Consider the following 18,932-nt stretch of genomic DNA (forward strand, 5'->3'; position numbering starts at 1 on the left):
TCTGTTCAAAGAGGGAAAAGAAAAATGTATTCCTGCATCTTCACATACCTCCCACAGCTGCATGCAGAGGCTTTAGGGGATGTATTAGAGAGCAGCACGCCTCTGCTCTTAGGCTGTGTTATTCCACGCTATACATTACGGTGCAGACAGAGAAAAGAAAGCAGGAGTAATGATGACCTTCTGCCTGTCATTCTGCTCACTGCTCAGTTTGACTACAGGGACATTTCTAGACGAGGGTGTAGAGAAGAGCTAAGATTGCCTTTGGTGGGCAGGAAGCTTTGCAGCTGCCTTAGCCTGCCCTGGGCAGCCCACGGTCCCTGCAGCGAGCTGCAGGAGTCCTTGGCTCGGAGCTGCTCTCCAGGTGCATCCCCATGTTTCACATACCCAGAGACGCAACAGCCCGAATCTGTTGGTGGTGCACTCTGTCGAGGGTAAATACCAGCCTCAGTTAACCTGCTCCCGGTGACAGCATGAGAGCTGGAGACATTTCGTGATGGCCACAACGCTGGCCAGTTGGGAGGACATAGAAGGAGCCCCATTTTGCAGCATCACCACAGTCCCCGGCTTGCCTCTGTCTCTCCAGAAAAATGCCATCCCCGAGGTGCTGGGAAAGGAAGAGCTGCCGGGGGCAAATCCCCAGGTCAGCACTGTCCTGGGTCCCCCCTTCCCAGTGAAGCGGGGAAGAGAAACAAGGTTTGAGAGGCAGATGAGGGAGGCCCTGCAGGAGATTTCCTTATACTGGATTCCTGGAAGATGAAGGTAGAAATAGAGGGAGTCTGTCTAAAGAAAGAACTTCATGAACTCCCATTTATTTCTTTCCCCTGTCATCCCCCCGTTTCTCCATTCCCTCACACACCCCAAATCCCGCAGCGATCCTAAGTGCGTTACAGCAGCTGCAGATGGATGGCAGCGCTATGTGCTGCCGTGTTTCACGTGCTAAGGCTGTGAATAAGGTATTCTGAAGAAACACGACTCTTCCCTGCTTATTTAACTTTGCTTTCCCCAGATACACACACAGACACTGCAAACTCAGCATCAGGATTCGCACCATGATCAGTCTGTTTACTATTAGGAGAGTTTCGCGTTCACAGAGCAATCCCACGTGTAAATTTTTCACAATACCTTTCATCTAGTCTGGCTCTGATTTCAGCAGAGAAACCACAGCGTAAATGGGTACCAATCAGGGCACACGCGGAAAAGAAAATGGATTATCTGTGCATAACCTGCCCAGATAGTTAATGGATGTTCTTTAAGGGGAAATAGTTTTACCATCCAGCATTGCCTTAAAGTGCCTGCAAAGAAATTCCGGCAGGGGAATGTCTCCAAACGCAGAAGGCAGCATGTGCGCTTCTCTCTGTCCTTTCCCTCCCAGTTACTATGTTTTCCCTTTGCCGTCTACCGTCCTAAGGAATTTTAACTTAAAAGTCGCCTGGGTGACACATGGGGTGAGAGGATGTGGTGACTCGCAGCATCCTCTCATCCCCAAACCGCGTTCCTTGGCAGCGTGGCTCCCAGGGAAGCAGGTGGCTCCGCGTCGCGCTCCGAAGCCCTGCCCGAAGTGGGTACGGCACTAACCCTAACCCTGGAAGAACATCGGAAAGGGCCCAGGCGTTTTGTTAGAGAAATACCAATTTCGGTCCTGAGCAGTCCTTGCTAGCTGAAGTTTAACTTGGTCAGGAAGAACTTGCTGCTGCTTCGGAGATAATTAAACCCATCTTCCTTCAACCCGCTGTTTGTACACGCACAATGATACCATTGTTCAGAGTCATGCAACACATATGCTGACATTAAAGTGTTTAATCTTGTACTACAGTATTCCATTATTTTTTGGACATCTGTACATGATAGAAAGGGTACGTATTAAGGGATTTGTTGACAAAGAAATGGCTAATGCTGATACATGTGTGGACTGAAAGGATCTTTCCAAGTTGTGTTGAGCAGTAGGGAGAGCGCTCCTTCCCAGGCCCGAAGCCTGGCACAGATGTGATATGCACTGTTGCTATTACCACTGTTCAATTTATAACAAGGAGTCAGTGTTTAGAAGAATTTTGGAAGCTCCCTGCTGGGTTTGTGGCTAGGTGGTCTTGCTGGCAACACCACCTTCATGCTGAAAGCTGAAAAAATGAACTGATGGCTAAAGGAAGAATATTAACTCCAGAGGGCTTCCCCCCCCCTCCCCCTTTTGAAGCAAAAATGCTTACCCTAGATCACTTTGCAGAGTGAGCACTAAAGAATTTCGACCCCCTCCGTTTCTAACCTCTGGGGTTGGGAATCGAGATTTATGGAGCCTGGTTTTCATCTCGTTTGAAATTAATGCATTAGTCCTGCTTTCCACCCGTGGACGGGGCAGGACTTTGCCCTGCCACACACTGAATTTACCATCCAAGAAATAGCTTATCACCTTAACCTCCCTTTACCGGGCTGTGAAATGGGTACATGAGCACTGAGCGTCTGGGTGCAGGTTCCCTTCTGCTGTGCGCTGCCTTGGCTCAGAGCAGCCCCTTCTGCAAAGGGCAGACAGGGGCAAGACCATCAGGCCAGGGCTTTGGCAGATGAGCCCAGACCCCTCCCCAGATGCCTGGGGGTCCTGGGCCTGTGGCTGAAGGACAGACTGTGTTTTTAGAAGTGGCAGGATGATGACAGTTCCTGGTGATGTGATGCATTAATGAGTTATAGAAAAACCACCGACTATTTTTCTAGTAAGCTTATCTCATAGACCAAAACCAAGGGTGCATTTGTTTTCCTTAGGCTTTTCCAAAAACCTGCAGTAGCTTTTAGATGAGTTTGAGAGCTGCAACTATCCAATGTAAAAAAGACCTCCAAATACTCTTTTTATCACTCTTAAAAAAAAAATAAATCCCATCACACAACCCAGGATATTTGCTCTACTCCATTTATAGGACTCCCAATTTATATTCTTTAACTATTTCTTCAAATATTTCTTTAACTGCTGTGTTAGCTGCCTAATGTCAGCATGTAAATCTTGTAGCCGAGAGGATGAAGCAAATGAAAACCAATCACAGAACTTTGCATTCCCAGATTCTTACCACTATAAATTTACTGCCACTGCTCCTGTAACTCTTGCTGTCAAGCACAATGAGGAGGGAAACATGTGCCTTAGCAGACTGTGGCCTGGCATGACATTATTGCAATCTTTATTATACTCCCCCTTTTCCTCAGAAAAACATAAGGACTGACCTTGCACTTCTTGCTCAATCGGGAATCCCGCTGAGCCCAGTAGGCTGTTTCAGCTGCAGAGACCACTGGATCCTTCCCCTAATTGGTTTCGTCCTTCTTGAACCTCACTAACATAAGGAGAAAAAGCCTATATTTCATAAGTGACATGGGTTTATCCACCAATTTAGAGACAAAGAAGTGCAATTTATAGAGGGAACATTTAATGCCAGTTAATTAGAATCCCATCAAGAGGTCTCGAATTTGGCATCCCGAAGATTTACAGCGCAGTTTCACAACCGCTGCGAGCCCAGAGTCCAAGGGGTGGCCCTGCCGTCCCCCCCGACGCGCGGGGAGGTCCCCGGTCCTCCTCCTGCCACCGCTGCTCTTGGGGCACCGCGGCGAGCTGGGCGAGGACGGGGTCCACCTGAAAACTCATCTGGGGAAGGGAAAATTGTCTTCCAGTTGAATCCATTCCCCAAGGGAGGCAGCAGGGTGAAGCGGTAGATAGGAGTCGGACCTTCCCTTCGGAAGCGGTAACGTACGTAGGCTGAAAACGCTCGTGGACCCCAGGCAGAGCTGGTGGTCCCAGGGCAGCTGGTTTCTAGGAATGTCGTGCTCTACGCTGAAATGATCCAAGAGAGTTTGTGAAGTTTTGGCTTCTATTTCAAGGGGTTGTGATAGAGGGAATTAAAGGTAAATTTTCTTGGAAAATCCAAAGAAGATTTTGCACTGCTGGATGAAAACAGTGTAACTCAAAGCATAGGTTTTTGCCCTTTCATGAAAACACTAAGGCTAAAATCAATCCGCTGGCTCACGGGACAAGCCAGCCAGCCCTCAGCCATCTCTGAAGAAATAGCACTCATTTTCTGTAGCTCTGCAGCTATCAGAGGGAAAGCAGGTGAAGATTTTCCTACCCACTAAACTCACCTACACAACTTCTTCAGTCCCTGGGGCCAGGCAGACACAGGTAGACTCTGAAAACCTGTTAGACCTTGATGCCAGAGTGTGGCAGATTTCTTTTGGCATCCAAATCTCTGAGGGCTTTCTTAGGCAACTGCTGATGGCTGAGAGGCTGAGGTGAGGGGGTGTTGTCTTTTGGAATCTATTTTCCTTCGACTTATCTTTCAGTCTCAGGAATTCAGGACCTTTAATCTATTTGAGATTAAAGTCCTTTACAAATCCCTTCTGGCCTTTTTTGGGAGTAAAGAAGTTACAGACACCCTACTGCACATTCCTTTTGGTGCTTTTTTTCATTGTAAATGAGAAACAAGTAGCACTCTAATTGTTGTGAGTGCTACAACAAATTAGACAACTACTCTTAAAGTGCCTTATAAAAACAATTAACATATTATCAGGTGAAAGTGTTAATAGGAAAACTTAAGTTTTTACTTGTTTAAATATTCAAAATATATTCCAAGTGCATCACCCAAATGTGCCAGGGAGGACAAGGTACGGAATTACCGAAGCTTTTCCAGTTTGGCAGCCTGAGCACAGAATCTATTCATCTAGTGTTTGCTTGTGAAAAAGAGATTTTTTACGTCTTCAGAAAACAAGAGCATAAGAATACTTAGGTAGGTAGATTAGCAAGAGTAAGGCTTCCCATGAAATCCATTGAAATTAGTGGAAATATTTCTATTGACTTCCCTGGGGTTTGGATTAGCTCTTTAATGCTCCAGTATTAATTATTTTTTAACACAGTCATTCTTGGAAAGTTATTGCTGTGATTCACTGGTTCTTTGCTTGGCACATGGAGTTACTGATTGACATTGTGCTACTGCACTTGGTACTAAGGTTAAAACAGTATGGTTTCTTTGGTATGTGTAGAGAGAAATAATAACTACTGCAAGCTATGCCTCAACATAATCTTTGCTGTCATGTGACATGCCTTGCCCACCATCAGTCCATATTTACAAAACCAGTGGTCCAACCAATGTTTACAGAATTAGCTCAGGCCAGCTTTTCACTTACCCGTAGGAATTTACAAAGTAGCTGAAAATAGTTGGGACTCTTATTTCTAGTCTCAACGTATTTTGTTGTGAAAACAACCAAATGTGGGATCAGTTCAAGTTTCCCAGCTTTATGCTGATGTGTCATTTGCTTTAGAAGTTTGGGTACCCTGGGGTGTTAAACCAGGATCACAAGACTTTCTGTCCAACGTTACTTTTTTGGTACTGGTTTCAACTGTTATTGCTACGAGTTCTAGCTGTAACTACACTTTTTCATCCCTGCATCTTAATGTTTTCAAGTTTTGTAGCTGAAAAGAGTACACTTTAGGACATGTCACAAGTACCAGGGATTTGTTGACATTTTATCTCCAACTTTCCCATATTTTTGCATCTGATACCTGGCTACTTCACACCTGAGCACATGTATCTATCATGTTTTCTTTTAACCATCCCTGCTGTTGCACAACTATGCTGTCCTGCCTCCTCTTGCATCACCATAATGCCACAACAGAGTCGGTTTTGAGAGACAAAAGACTTCAGAGAGATCAAAGCCCTATCTGTATCAGATAGATGAGCGCAGTCTGTGCAGCATTCAGATTGCAGACAGATAGTCAAGGCCAGGCTTTCAAAGATGCTGAGTTTACTTGCATATTTGCAACAGAGGTGTGGCAAATTTACTGATAACCACTAACCTAAGTACTTGTTTTGTTTGGATCACCTTAATAGTCCTGCACACTTTTTGGTGTCTTGCTTATTTTCTCATGAATCTGTTGTCTGCCTCCACCCTACAGCTCTCAAGTCCCATCGTCTTGACCTTTCCTTTCCCAAAGGACTCTGCAAAGGGAGTGCCTGGTGATCCCCACCTACTGTAGCTATGATTTACTGCCACACTCACCATGCCCAAGAGTTATTTTGCACCAGCAGATTTTGAGCCATGTGTTAAACTAGGTCATAATTTCTCTACAGTGGTCATGCCTCCAAAATGGGAGACCGCTTCTAGAAATGAGAAGAGAGGTGCATTTACACATGCATCACCTGTAAGTGACTTTGTTTCTTTAGGAGAGGAAATCCACTGTTTTCACACAGCTAAGGCACACAGTCTGTTTCATAGCAGAATTATTTTTCAAGGGTGTTCTTCCTTCTCATATTTTACAACCTTTGATTGCACATCCAGAGCTTTGGCTTCCTCTCCAAGCAGCTGCCTTGCCAAGGCATTTGAATTGTGACAGTTTCTGAGCTGGAATTTCCAATGTTTGAAATAAGGAACTGGGCTACAACCATTCACCAAAAGCCTTTGTGTAGTCGTGATTTGTAAGAACCACGAACGTGGGACAAACATGAGTTCAAGTTCTGGGGGCAGAAGGGCTATTCAGTATACCCAACAAATATTCATATTGCTTGATGATTTTTAAGGGAGCATTTAACACATAATGGCTGACAAATAGCTGAGATCAAGTCCTTCAAGAATGACCAAAAGATTCTCACTGCTGTATGTTGTGTCAACAGGGATCATGGATTTTATAGATCTAACGGAGTAACTACAGTCACATTCAAAGAGCTGTAGCAATTCGCTTGACTGTTTCAGCGAACACTTAAAATACCCCCCCCCCCCCCCCCCCCCCCCCCGCCCCGTTCAAACTCCTCAGGTGATTAATTGGAAACAACCCAGTTGCAGTATTGTCAAAGGTCTGACTAACACCCATCAAACCCAGGAAACTGGGACTTCTTGAGCACTCCCCTGCTTACCTCGTGCTGTTGTGCTTAAGGTATTACTGGGGTCTACAAAAAGTGCACGGTCATATATACTGTACCATATGTTCACAAATACCAACACACAGCAGCATGAATTAAGGATAGGATTTCAGCCTTCATAATGAAGAGTCTTGCTTTTATGAGTTCAAGTCAGACCCTTAACGTTATTTTAACATAGATTTTGGTGTTTAATTATGTAATAAGATTTACTGCAGTCATCTAACAGATGTTGATTCAGGGTCAGTGTTTCTCATAAATTAGTTCTGAAAGGATTTGTTACTTCTGGGTCAGCAGATAGGTCCAGAGTGCAAAGAAAAAGGGGAAAAACAATAAACACAGAGTTGAAGGGTTTCTTGGGATTCTTTCTTGAGTTACATATCCACATATTTTCATGATCTTAATGACTATAGCCACAGGAATGTTTGCTTTAACACTAAAGATGGCTCAGCCCAAAACCCTATATCCAAACATCTGCAAAGTATGGGAAAGTTCAAACTTTGGGGCTCTTTATTTTATGACCCTGGCCGTTAATTTTTCATACTAATATGACACATTTTTTCTAGGGCTCTGCAGTGGGAATCACTGTGAACTCTAGCAGCACCTGAAAAAGTTTCATCTTCATGTGTTTGTTGTCAGACTTTGTGTATAAAGTGCAGCTAAAGACCGGTGTTGGCCGGTGTAGTTGTCATCACATGTGTACACTGAAAAGGTGCACCCACCTTCCTTTGAAAACTCAGCCTTCCCGTGTCTTTGGGAGCAAATCATACTGGGACACCCAACTGCTAGACCTCTCTATAATACACCCTGCTGGTGATGTTATCCATAATATAACTAAAACCACACAACATTATGTTCATTCTTCTATAGTTGTGGTTAAAGGAGCTATTCCATATTAAAATATTTTTTCCTTCCCTCTATAATTTAGGTGCAGACAAATTCCTTTGAGACTGAAATCATACTCTTTATATCTTATCCTGCTGAGAATACTTTGGCGGAAGGGGATTGAGGCACATTTAATAGAGTTGCTAGCATTTATAGGGCAGTTTTAGCCTGCCAATTGTTTTGCAAACACTGGTGAATATTCGCAATATTCCCCCACTTCAGGGTACGAGAGATTGAGTGATCTTCCTGCGGCCGTATGAAATGTTATAGCTAGAGGTGCAAAAATAACTTTGTTCATTCAGTGCACGCTAAGACCGCTCAACGTGCAAAACCATTTGCTGAACTTAATCGCCTTTGTCTTGGAAAGTTTAGGGGTTTCATACCTCAACAACTCCTCTAAGATGAATCCCAGCTATTCGGAGGAGCTCTGAAGTATTTCCCTGAACAGCAATCACACAGTGGCAAACTGCGAGCCCTGGACTCCTTGCAGAAGTAATGTGCGAGAGGAGGAAGAGCCCGTGGCCAGCTGCTGAATCTCGGCCAGCAAAGCAGCGCTGAACCTGCTCTGTGTAAGCGCTTGGACACAGCCCGGTTGCCGGAGGCTCCCCACGCTCCGTCCCTGCCACAGGGGAGGCCCTTGTGAGTGCTGATATACATTTGTACAGTGCAGTACTATAAATTTAAATAGCACTTTCCAAACTCGGGCTTGAAACTCCTCTTTTTCAGGAGTAATTCCATTTAAGTCAATGGATTTACACAATGGATTTACCGCTGCCAGAAGAGAATCAGGCCTGTAGAAAGACACACATTCTTTGCCAAGAAAATCTCAGAGCTAACTACTTGAATTGTGCAGTTGAGCTGCAGGGAGGTCAAGTGGACAGATGACGGGACTGGGACATACGGGAAGTCCCTGGTTCAAACCTCAGCTCTTAAAATGTCACGCGGTGTGACCTCTGTCGAGTCAGTTCATCCCCTTATACCTCTGTTTCCCCATTTTCCTTTGTCTAACTTGTCTATTTAATTTGGAATTTGTTCCAAGAAGGGTGCTTCACTTCATGTGTTGGGATGGAGCACGGACACCTCGCCTTCCCCTTGCTGGAGGACAGTCTCGAAGTCTTTGTTTCCCCACAACACTGACCCTCAGCTTCAATATCCACAAGCAGTGTCACGCGAGACCATCAGTTGTCCATCAGAAGACAGGCAGACCTGTCACTTGGTGGGATAACGTGTTGTCCTAACACTGTCTTGGGAGGACTCTGGCACTTGTTATTTCACAGTCAGGGTTGGGAGGTGGAAGAAGGTCATTGCTTTGAGCATTTGCTTCACAGCCCTGATCACTAAAGATGCTTTAAAATGAAAGCTTTGACCCTTCGGAGTGGGTCTGTGAGCTTGTGATGTATTCAGCTGGCACCAAATGTGGGTCACTGGCATGAAAAGCCTCAAGGACTGGAATTTGTGTATATATGTGTGCGGGTATGCGTGTGCGTGCATAATTTTCAGAAGCAGAGTCAGGCCAAGAACCAGCACTCCTGAAAAGCCCCATCTGTTTCTTTCAGCTCCTTCCCACAGCAGCTCGGTCGTTATCAGTGGCAAATGTCCAGAGTCGCTTGTCAAGCATGAAGCTGCCAAAAATCATTAAAACACAACGGTCACCCACACCCTGTACCAGCCAGCTGTAAAACTGTTTCAAAGAGAGTCTGATAAACACGTATATGCTTATAATAGCCCAGATAGAGTCATGTATTTCCTACGTGCTTTAATGAACCGAACAACAGCATGAGATGCTGCAATCAGATATTCTTGCCCTTTTCTGTTGTGGCAACTCAAAAGCTTGTTTGACGGTGAGGCGAAAGGGAACAAAGCAGGTGGCTAATGGGCTGTTTTTCTGTTTCAGTGGAGCATGACAGAGAGTTTCACCATCAGCGCTGCCACTACCGAGAGTTCAGGTTTGATCTCTCCAGAATCCCAGAGGGGGAAGCGGTGACGGCTGCCGAGTTCAGGATATATAAGGATTACATCCGCGAACGCTTCGATAATGAAACGTTCCAGATTAGTGTCTACCAGGTACTCCAGGAGCACCCGGGAAGGTGAGTGACCCACAGTGAAATGCCAATGAAAGCACAAGCAGAGTACGTTCCTTCAGAGAACTATGTCTAATACTTTTAGGAATATTGGTGCCGTCAGCAAAAGTGTCTGAAGAGGTGGCTTTGGGCATCAGGGTTGTACACTGAAATCTCAGTCGACGCCAATGCAGTGGGCACGTAGCTGCCACGTGTGGTCAGCCACCGAGGGCATGGGGAGAAGGTGCCCTGTGAGCCTCCGCACACTCAGTAGCTGAGGAGCCAACAAGCCTAGCCATGTGCTAGTGCGGGGAAAGATCATAAACTGAGAGTATTTCCAGGTTTCTGGGAGACCTACTCTCTTCCTCCTGCCGCTTATGGATCCTGAGGTGGCAAAACCACATCCGAATGCTTCCTTCCTAATTGTAGCTTAATTACTAGCCTTTATTACCAAAGGCATTCGAGATCCCTAATTAACAGAGACAGATGACACCATGCTTTTTATATTGACTGATTGTTTTGCATGTGCAAAACTACAAGATGAGCTATTAAATCCATTCCAAGCAATTATTAATGTATGCAAAGCTCCCTGACAAATCCTCCAGGGAACTTGAATAAGAACATATGTTCAATTTTCTCATCTGTTTTTAGTTCCAATTAATCAGCAATCCCAAACCATTTATCAAAGGCACTTAGTTTCATTTGCGCATATTTCTTTTACATACAAATCCTACCAAAAGTGAGATTGCATTTATTTATATGAAAAATATTTACAGTCATATGCAAGTCAGACTACTAAATGTGGGGTAATAATACTACAGCCCTAATTTAGGTTTATGAAAAGAGAAATGCTAGGGATTTAAAAAGGGGAAAGTCCAAAAAGTAAGAAAAAAAAAATAGTGTAATCAGGACTCTGGCTTTATATTTTTATAAGAGCTAATAAAAATGCAGAAAAAAAAATTGAAATATGACAGGAAACCTTATCAACATTTTTAAATGGTGACAATTTCTACCGGCTTTGCTGTATGGTGAAAGTATTTAACCACTGGTGTGTTTTCTTTCACATCTGAAATTCTGAGTTTATGGCTTAAAACTCATGGTTCTCTTGGCATTTCTAATGACAGAATAATTTGCAGGATTTGGGGACTATGCTAATATTAATCTATTTTCAAAGAGTGATAAGTCAAACTATACATTTTAACCAGGCTTTCTTAAAGGAGAAGGCAACAAACCACAAATGTGCACAGGACCCATTAGATGTCCTGGTTGCCATAAGCATTTATTAGATCTTAGGCCCTTCCACAGATAGAAGCCTCCCTTTGCTGTATTTCTTGAGTAGGTTATTTAGGTACAAGCCTGCAGGGATGACTTTTCATTCTTGGGAAGAGCAGAAACAAGACGTGTTGGCAGATGAAGGGCCCCTAACCCGTGTGCCAGGGCATTAGGGAATTGCCAGAAACCTGTTCTTGAAGTAAATGTCCTTCCTCACCTGATGCCAGGGAAGTTCTTCTTCAGATCCTGATGAGTGAGGTAGGTGCCCACTAGGAATCTTACTGACAAAGTTAGGATGACATTTATTACCTTAATTTTATGATGATACATCCACAGGTTTGTTAAAACTATGTTGAGAGAGGGCTGTAAGGTACCTACTGAGAATAGTTATGTGTGGAGCAGCAAGTGTTTCTGCAAAGCGTCTCCTTCACAAAGTCTTATTCCTAAAGGAAAAAATGTACGCAAAGGGCAGGCATATACATGAACCACTGGCTGGAAGAGGTGAGGAATCTTGCTAATTATACAGATGTTCCAGCTACAAGATTAGATGCAGTTTTACTGCATCACAGTCACCACAGGAACACTATTTTTAACGAGTGTTCCTGCATATTCACCCTTTGCATACATTTTGGCACAGGCAATGGTGAATTATGAACAGTTTGTCCTGAAAAAAATATTCCTGTTGGTTTGGATTGACCAAAGGTAAAAATATTGTCACTAACATTTGTAAAAATATTTGCTCTTTTTCTGCATTTTTCCACTGACATTTTCCAACCGGCTCTGTCACAGACCAGTCATCCAAGTCGGTGTGTCATTGGGCAAGTGGAGAAAGAAAACAAACTCTCTCCAATGTTGATCAAAAAACACCCATTCACTTTGATGCTTCCTTGGCTGTTTGTCTCACCCTGAGCAGGCTGGAAAGTCAGACCCATCTGACGTTGTTAGCAACAAGAGCAAAACAAAGCCAAACCCTCCCCCCCACGCAGGCAAGAAAACCTTTGCTCGCGTTTGACTTTGTAGATTCCTCTCCCTAGAGCCCGGCAGGTACAATGGCCAACAAAAACCCAAATGGTTTTCCTGCTCCCTGCGCTCTTGCGATGACAATACAAGAGCAGCGGGTTCTCCCAGGAGATCGCTGGAATTGCCTTTCAGGTTCTGAAAGAGCAGGTATTCTCCAGGTCCGTGCCCCCCCCGCTACGTGCGCGCCGTTTAAGCGCGCCAATGCGCAGAAGCTCAGCGCCAGGCTCCCCAGAGGCAGCTGCAGCATCGTCTCTCCTTTGTAACACGGCTACACGCAGCAGAGATCAGGACAGCTTCTAGGGCCGCAAAACCAGCACGGGATGCAGCTGGAAAGCCCAAGCTGAGGCTGACTGGAGATTTTTTTCCTTTGAGGGTGAAGAGATCGTCAGATACGCTGAAGGCTTGGGTTTCAGTTAAACCTCAGATGAGCCTCCAGTTTGGAGGGTGTGATGGTGTGCCCTCAGTTCAAATAAACCATAAGTATGAGCAGTTCAACAATTAATGACTTGCTTTACGAGTTCAGACAGGCTGGCAGGTATCTAACCAGCAACATCTCTTGTCTGCAATTTATTGTCGGTGAAAAATACAGGCATAGGTCTTTCCAGACAAACAGCAGCACCCACAGCAGGCTATTTCTGAAATCCTGCCCCTGAATAGTACCAACATTTGAACACAGGGTGGAAGCTCTCTGCCATCTACCTGCTCAGTCATGGACAGATAGACACCTAACAACCCTGGCAGTAAAGATGAGAGCCCAGCCCTGACCTTTGTAGCAGACGGGGTGCCACTCTGGCCTTTGACTTATAGAAATTATATCTCTGTCAGACTGAAGATATTATTACAGGTGTTTATAAGAAACCAGACTGAATGATCAAATATTCTTTCTGGCCTTTCCAAATCTATGAATTAATTGCAAGGCAAGCTTTTCAAACTGGCAACATCTCCTTTATAAAAAGGCACGTACCGCATTCTTTAGGCACAAAGCATCAGTTATTCACTTTAAGCAAACAAGTACATTCATGAAAAAAAATGTTCCTAGTATCATAAACACTGCAAAAACAGTTGATGTTTTGACTAATATAACGTGTCTCAAAGCTTTGGCATACATAACTTTAAGTCCAGTGACTCATGTCCAACTTCTGTTTGGTCTTCATGGTTCACTCACCCAAAAGCCTGGGAAAGAGTTTTATAAAGCCAGTGACTGGCTTGAGAAGGGTGCCGAGCAGCAGGACATCAAGTCCCTGTTTGTGGTCACAAACCCTGCTAGTGGGAACTAAAGGTTGCCATCAGGGAGCCGGGTGCTGCTCAAGCCTCTGTCTCCCCTCTCCTGGGTGCTGCGGAAAAGCGAAGCAGATTCCAGTGCTAGGGAGCACACATCACAGGGCACAAGGCTTGCTACAAGGTGTTGAAGGTCGTTTATCTGGGGCATCTACACAGGGAACATGTCAAAATAAAGCTTATGGACATGAGCCTGAGAAAAATGAACTTCGATACTTTTACAGTGGAGTCATGAAATAGTTTGTGAATTACTTTGCAAAAGAAATATCCATTACCCTTAGACTCTCCACTATTGTTGTAAGCAATGGCCAAAGCAAGAATGTCAAAGGGACTTAAGTGCTGAAGAGACACACAGGTATGTAGTGGGATTTCTAACAACGGCCAAGCAGGTTGGATACCTAACTCCTATTGCAATTGATAGCAACTTGTGTATTTTCAAAAAGTGCCCATGCAGTTCTGGGGCAGATTATCAGTCGGGGCATCATCCTCAGCTTATTAACCTGAAGCTGCAGAAAAAACGCAGACTGTATAGCTCCCGTCAACATCAGAGCTCAATCCTGCCCATCTGTCTGCACCTTCAGAAGCTAAAATACCTTGTCCCAGAGTTACATCTCCAATTTCATTGAACCCAGCGCTTGCACTGTGGAGTAAATCCCAACCCCTTTGAAGTCGATGGGAGTTTTGTTACTGGAAAGAATAAAGCCAGGTACTTGACCAGCCTTTGGTAATTGAAATGTAGTTGCTACATGTTCACTTTGTGGCCATTATGGATTTCACAGGCTTCAAAGGCAGTGAATGATTTGAATGCTCATGTTACTAGCCCTACAGAAAAATAAGATCTCGCACGATGCATTCCTGGGTTTGACTTGCAGCTGGAACGCTTTAGTTTGTGCTTCAAACTACACCACTTCTGCACCCAGATCAAACCTGAGCCCCTCTCCAGACCCCTTTCTCCCATTCATTGGAGTCTGTTTCCATGTTGTGGGTTGAAACATGTAATTCTAGTAACTAAGAAAGGCTTAGGCCCACCCAACCCATGAAGCAGATGTGCCTTCTTTTTGGAGCTTTTTTAAGTACCAGTGTGATCGTTCTAGAGATGGTGCAGCAAAGGGCATAGTTTGTTTTAACATTGTGCCCCAGGTATCTGCAAGTACTAACAGCATCTAGAAAGATACTGACAATAGCTTTGATTTTTTTTTTTGGTGACTTATCTGCAAGTCAGTTGATAACTGTACTCATCTCTTAGCAAGTAGCAAGGGAACTTCAGCATGGAAACCCTGTAGCTCTCCAAGAACAGAGCTGTATCTAGTTATCTTTTTCAGACCATTCCTAAAAGCCACTGCAGCCTGCAAAACCTCTGAAAAATCTTGAACTCACTTATCAAGGCACAACTCTTCACAGGCACTTGAGTAGCCGCAGGAGGCATTTTGCATACCCCAGTGGGCTCTTGCTCAGCTAAGTGATGCACTAATAAACAGCGATTCAATGCTGAATAGAAACAGCTGTATATAAAGTGTCAGAGATATGTATATAACCTCATTTCTCTCAGCACTGCTTTTACAAGAGTCTTCATATTTGGGAAACGTTGCATCTCTCTGTAACAGACTCCCATTGCCACTTTTAATCAGTGTTTGAAACCCAGCTCTTACCCTTCTCAAACACTACATAGGAAAGGGAGCACGACTACTAGAAACACACAAACCAGAATCAAGAATCTGCTGAAATTTTAAAGTGAATTTAATTTCTCCCAAGATTCAACAAAAATTTACACCGATCCGTTTCACTACCAGTACAGCCAGTTTTCAGACCAGTCCTTGGAAACCACCTCCAGCAAACTGTATTCCTGCTGTGGCCATCCCTTCACCTGGAGGAGACCCCCAACCTTGTTTGGCTGGCGGCTGCTCCCCAGGGGCACGGGGAGGGAAAGGGAAGGATAACCAGGGGATCCCAGGCACGCAGGGAAGGGAAGGTGTGGGAGGAGGGCTGCATCAGGTCTGTGTACAGAGGGTGTTGCAAACGTGCCAGGGAGAGGCCCAGGGAGATCCTGGGGCCCTCTCAAAGTAGGAAAGTCTGAAAAATATTTTCCTAAGCTTGTCTTTGGACAGCTGCAGCCGACTTTAAGCAATGACACCAAGCAAACTGGAATCTGGATACTGCAGTTTTTAATCCAAACAGATGTCTTCTAACCCCAGATCTCCTCTCACCCTCCCAGGATGCCCTTTATGCCTTCTCCTCCCTCCACCTGCTCAAACCTGGATGTGAATTGCCCCTATCTCCCCATGCCAGCTCTGTCCTTGGGCTGCCTGTTGGCAAACTTGCTATCTTGCACTATGCCTGTGACCCAAACAGCCCCTCTAGGGTTAGAATACCGGTCAAGAGGACAGGATTACGCTCCTGGCTCAGTGGCTGTGGTTTACATACCGAGTCAATAGGACATTTAACATATCCATACCTCAAGTGTTTCCCACTTTAAAACAGAAGCAGGAGGGTTGACCCGTATTTGTAAAACTATTCGAAGTCTGCTGCTAGGTGTCACAGTATGGTTATTGTTTAAAACACTGTTAGATCTGTAATTCCTCAAACTAGCAGGTAGGGGTTAGAGCAGTGCGGCCGTCGGGCAGCCTCAGTGTGCTCTTTGGGCTGGCAGATGACCTGAACGCAGGCAGGGGACCGCAGGACCTGGTGACAGTGGCCCTGGGCTGGCGGCTGCCAGGACACGGCCAGGTGAGCCAGGGCTCCCAGTCTGCTCCCAACCCAGAGCGCCAGCACGTCACAGAAATCAGCTTGTCTTGCAATGTGATGAAAGTTGCCAAGAGTCACCTTTGCTGCTGCTGCCTGTCCTTCCCATTTATTTTTATCCCACTTGGAAGTGCTCATTAGTGTTTACTACCACTTGTCAACCAGCAGCTTGAAATAACAGAGCCGATGAGGGGGATGGGGAAAGCGAGTGAAGAAAACACGCAAAAGCAGGGGCTGTTTGGTGAGAGGGCTACCCTCAAGAAGTGTAGACCTTGTAGCATTATAGTTTATAAATACAGAGTTTCATCTCCTGTTCTCTCTTGCTATTGCAGAATTGCTAACTCTCCTATTTTCACTGAGTCTCTCTCGCTAGTCCATGTTCATCCTTGTGCCCTGACTTGCCAAGGCAGGTGGTTAGGGGAGATGCTGCACTTCTGATTTTTGGCTATGTTTCTAATGTTTATGGCTTCAAATCAAAGTGCATCCTAGAGGCTGAAAAAATACCCCAGCAAAAGGCAAAGAGCCCATACATACTATTTTCATGAAGCTTCATGGTTGTTAATCCTTTCTCTTCTCTTAGAATTACCGCATTGGAACTTGGTAACTCTCTTCCTCGCTGCTTCCTTTCAGGATACTCTTACTTGCCTTTTCTGTATTTTGTCTCCCCTTATTTCTCCACTCATCCCCACATGCCTCACTTCTTCCAGTCCTTTTGTCTCCCCAAAATCACCTGTGATTCCTTTTCTTACCCCACTCATGCCACCAGCCCTCCACAGCCCTTTGGCAGCTTCAGCCCTTCCACCTCCATAACTCCAGCTGCTTTCCAGACACGATCTCACATGCATCCTCCCCAGCCACCCTCACTTTGCAATACTTGTTACTCACCCTTAAGTCCAGAAAACACCTTCACTAAGGAAATTTCATAGACCACACAGCAGTTATATGACCTGTAGATAAATTTTTGGGAGTGCTTTCTAACGGGAGGTGACTCTCCTTTCTGTCATCCAGTGCCAGACACTACCAAAGTGATCAGTAGACAAGTGCCAACCTCCTGTCCTCATCTTAGGCTCCCCTGACAGCCTGATGCTTGAGAAAACTGAGCTGAAAGCCCTGAGTTTTATCATTGCTAAAAGCTTTGACACTCCTGCTGATGTCAGTACTTTGAACGCTGAACCATTTTGATGTGGTCTCAACAAAACATACTTGTGGTCTGGATCCAGCCTTCATAATTTATGTAACTCTAATCTAGACATTAACATTTCCACATCCCAGCTTAATTTTCTGTAAAATGAGGATCATGTGCCTTTTCCTATCTCTTGGTCTGGTAAGAGGTTCCGTATAGTTTCTCACGTGCTCTGAAGTTCTCAAATGAAGGGATTGAATGCAGGGCCATAGAACCAAAGTGATTTTCTGCCTCCTGGTTGCAGAGCCATTATTCACATTGTTCCAAGAACGCTCTAAATATGCGTACTGTTGGTAGGTAAGGTAGCAGAGCGCAAGATGTGCACTAGAAACCTTTTCCCTTTGTGCTTAGATCTTTATCTCAAAGCTAAAACTCAAACCAGCCACATTAGTTAGACTTAACTAGCACTATCTCATGACAAGTCATTAGATGGGAGCCCTCAGAGCAAATTTTGTTTAAGTCTAAGCAGAATAACATTTCTTTGCCATGTTTATTATGTGTTGTCCAACAATGATGTCTAAAGGGCCTGCTGTCTATTAGCTAGTGATTTAACGTTGTTTGCTATAAGCCTTTGGAGAGCAGGGCATTTCACTTAAAGAGAGGTTGTTCTTTTAAAAAGAACAAGAGGTTGCTTTACATCGGAGCAGGCGCCACAATCTCAGGAGCCTCTGCTTGCAACACCAGTCAGGTTTTGCATCCCATCCCTGGCAGCTGCTGGTGGGCCAGAGTGGAAAGTGCTAATCCAGGAGTGCTTGAACTTCACCAGAGAGCATCTGAAACAGGTCCTTTTTGGGTCCAAATGTTCCAAGTGTGTGTGGGAAGGACATTTCCCTTTAGTGGGTCCCTTTGATCTCTCTCACTTCGGGCTTCCCCTCCAGGCCTATTGTTTGCACATTGCTGTAACTACAGGAAAACAAACGCATTATACAATTTCCCAGACTGACTCACCCTGGTACTTGATGCCTCATGTTGTCTGGTTACCCTGATTGCATCATGTCAGCATGGGAAGCTTAAAGGCTGGTTTTTCTGAGTAATAATACTTCAGTTGAGCAGTAGCTAAAACCAAAAAAAGTTATCATTATTGCTATTATCTTCAACCTGCAAACTACAAGGGAGAAAAACCAAGCAAGCCAAGTCCCTGTTAACTAAACCTTGTGTGAATCATGAGTTCCAGTCAGGGGCCATGCTTAAATGATGCAGTATGTGAATATAAAAACCCTTTACTTCTGGAAACTTGGACTCAGCCATTGGAACGGGCCAATCTGTACTACTCCCTCGTCCCTGGCTCTTCTGGGATGTGTTTTGTTCAGTGTGTTGTAAACAGGGAAGGGCGGGAGGTGTCCACGCGGCTGTGTCATGCACTGTGGGAACAGGGCCATTGCTTCTGGGTGGGGACGAAACCCCAGGAAATTTGTCCCCCGGTTAGAGTTCAAGCATCTTACATTCCTGTAACTAATGCGTATGTGGAGGGAGGGGGTTATCCGTGCTGTTTATCTTCAGCTGTCCTAGGTGCACTCAGCAAAGCTGACTGAGCTCCAGAGAGCAGCTCCTAACACCTGGGTTGAGCCTCTCCAACGCTGCACCGCGGCTCCTTCCTGAGCCACTCGCTTTGGCTGCCCAAAC

The 18,932-nt window shown here is 44.9% G+C and overlaps 1 protein-coding gene across 1 annotated transcript in view; it reads left to right on the forward strand.

Annotated features, from left to right (window-relative positions):
• The window catches only part of BMP7 (bone morphogenetic protein 7), a gene marked incomplete at its 5' end in the record, with an annotated part of 45,437 nt that overhangs the window by 14,981 nt on the left and 11,524 nt on the right, over positions 1–18,932 (forward strand). Inside the window, one exon of the mRNA XM_010569779.1 lies at positions 9,652–9,844. Within this exon, the coding sequence (XP_010568081.1) occupies positions 9,652–9,844 (193 nt within the window). The remainder of the gene's footprint in view (positions 1–9,651; positions 9,845–18,932) is intronic.

Source organism: Haliaeetus leucocephalus, unplaced genomic scaffold (assembly GCF_000737465.1).
Source record: "Haliaeetus leucocephalus isolate CR32 unplaced genomic scaffold, Haliaeetus_leucocephalus-4.0 Scaffold273, whole genome shotgun sequence".
Lineage (NCBI taxonomy): Eukaryota > Metazoa > Chordata > Aves > Accipitriformes > Accipitridae > Haliaeetus > Haliaeetus leucocephalus.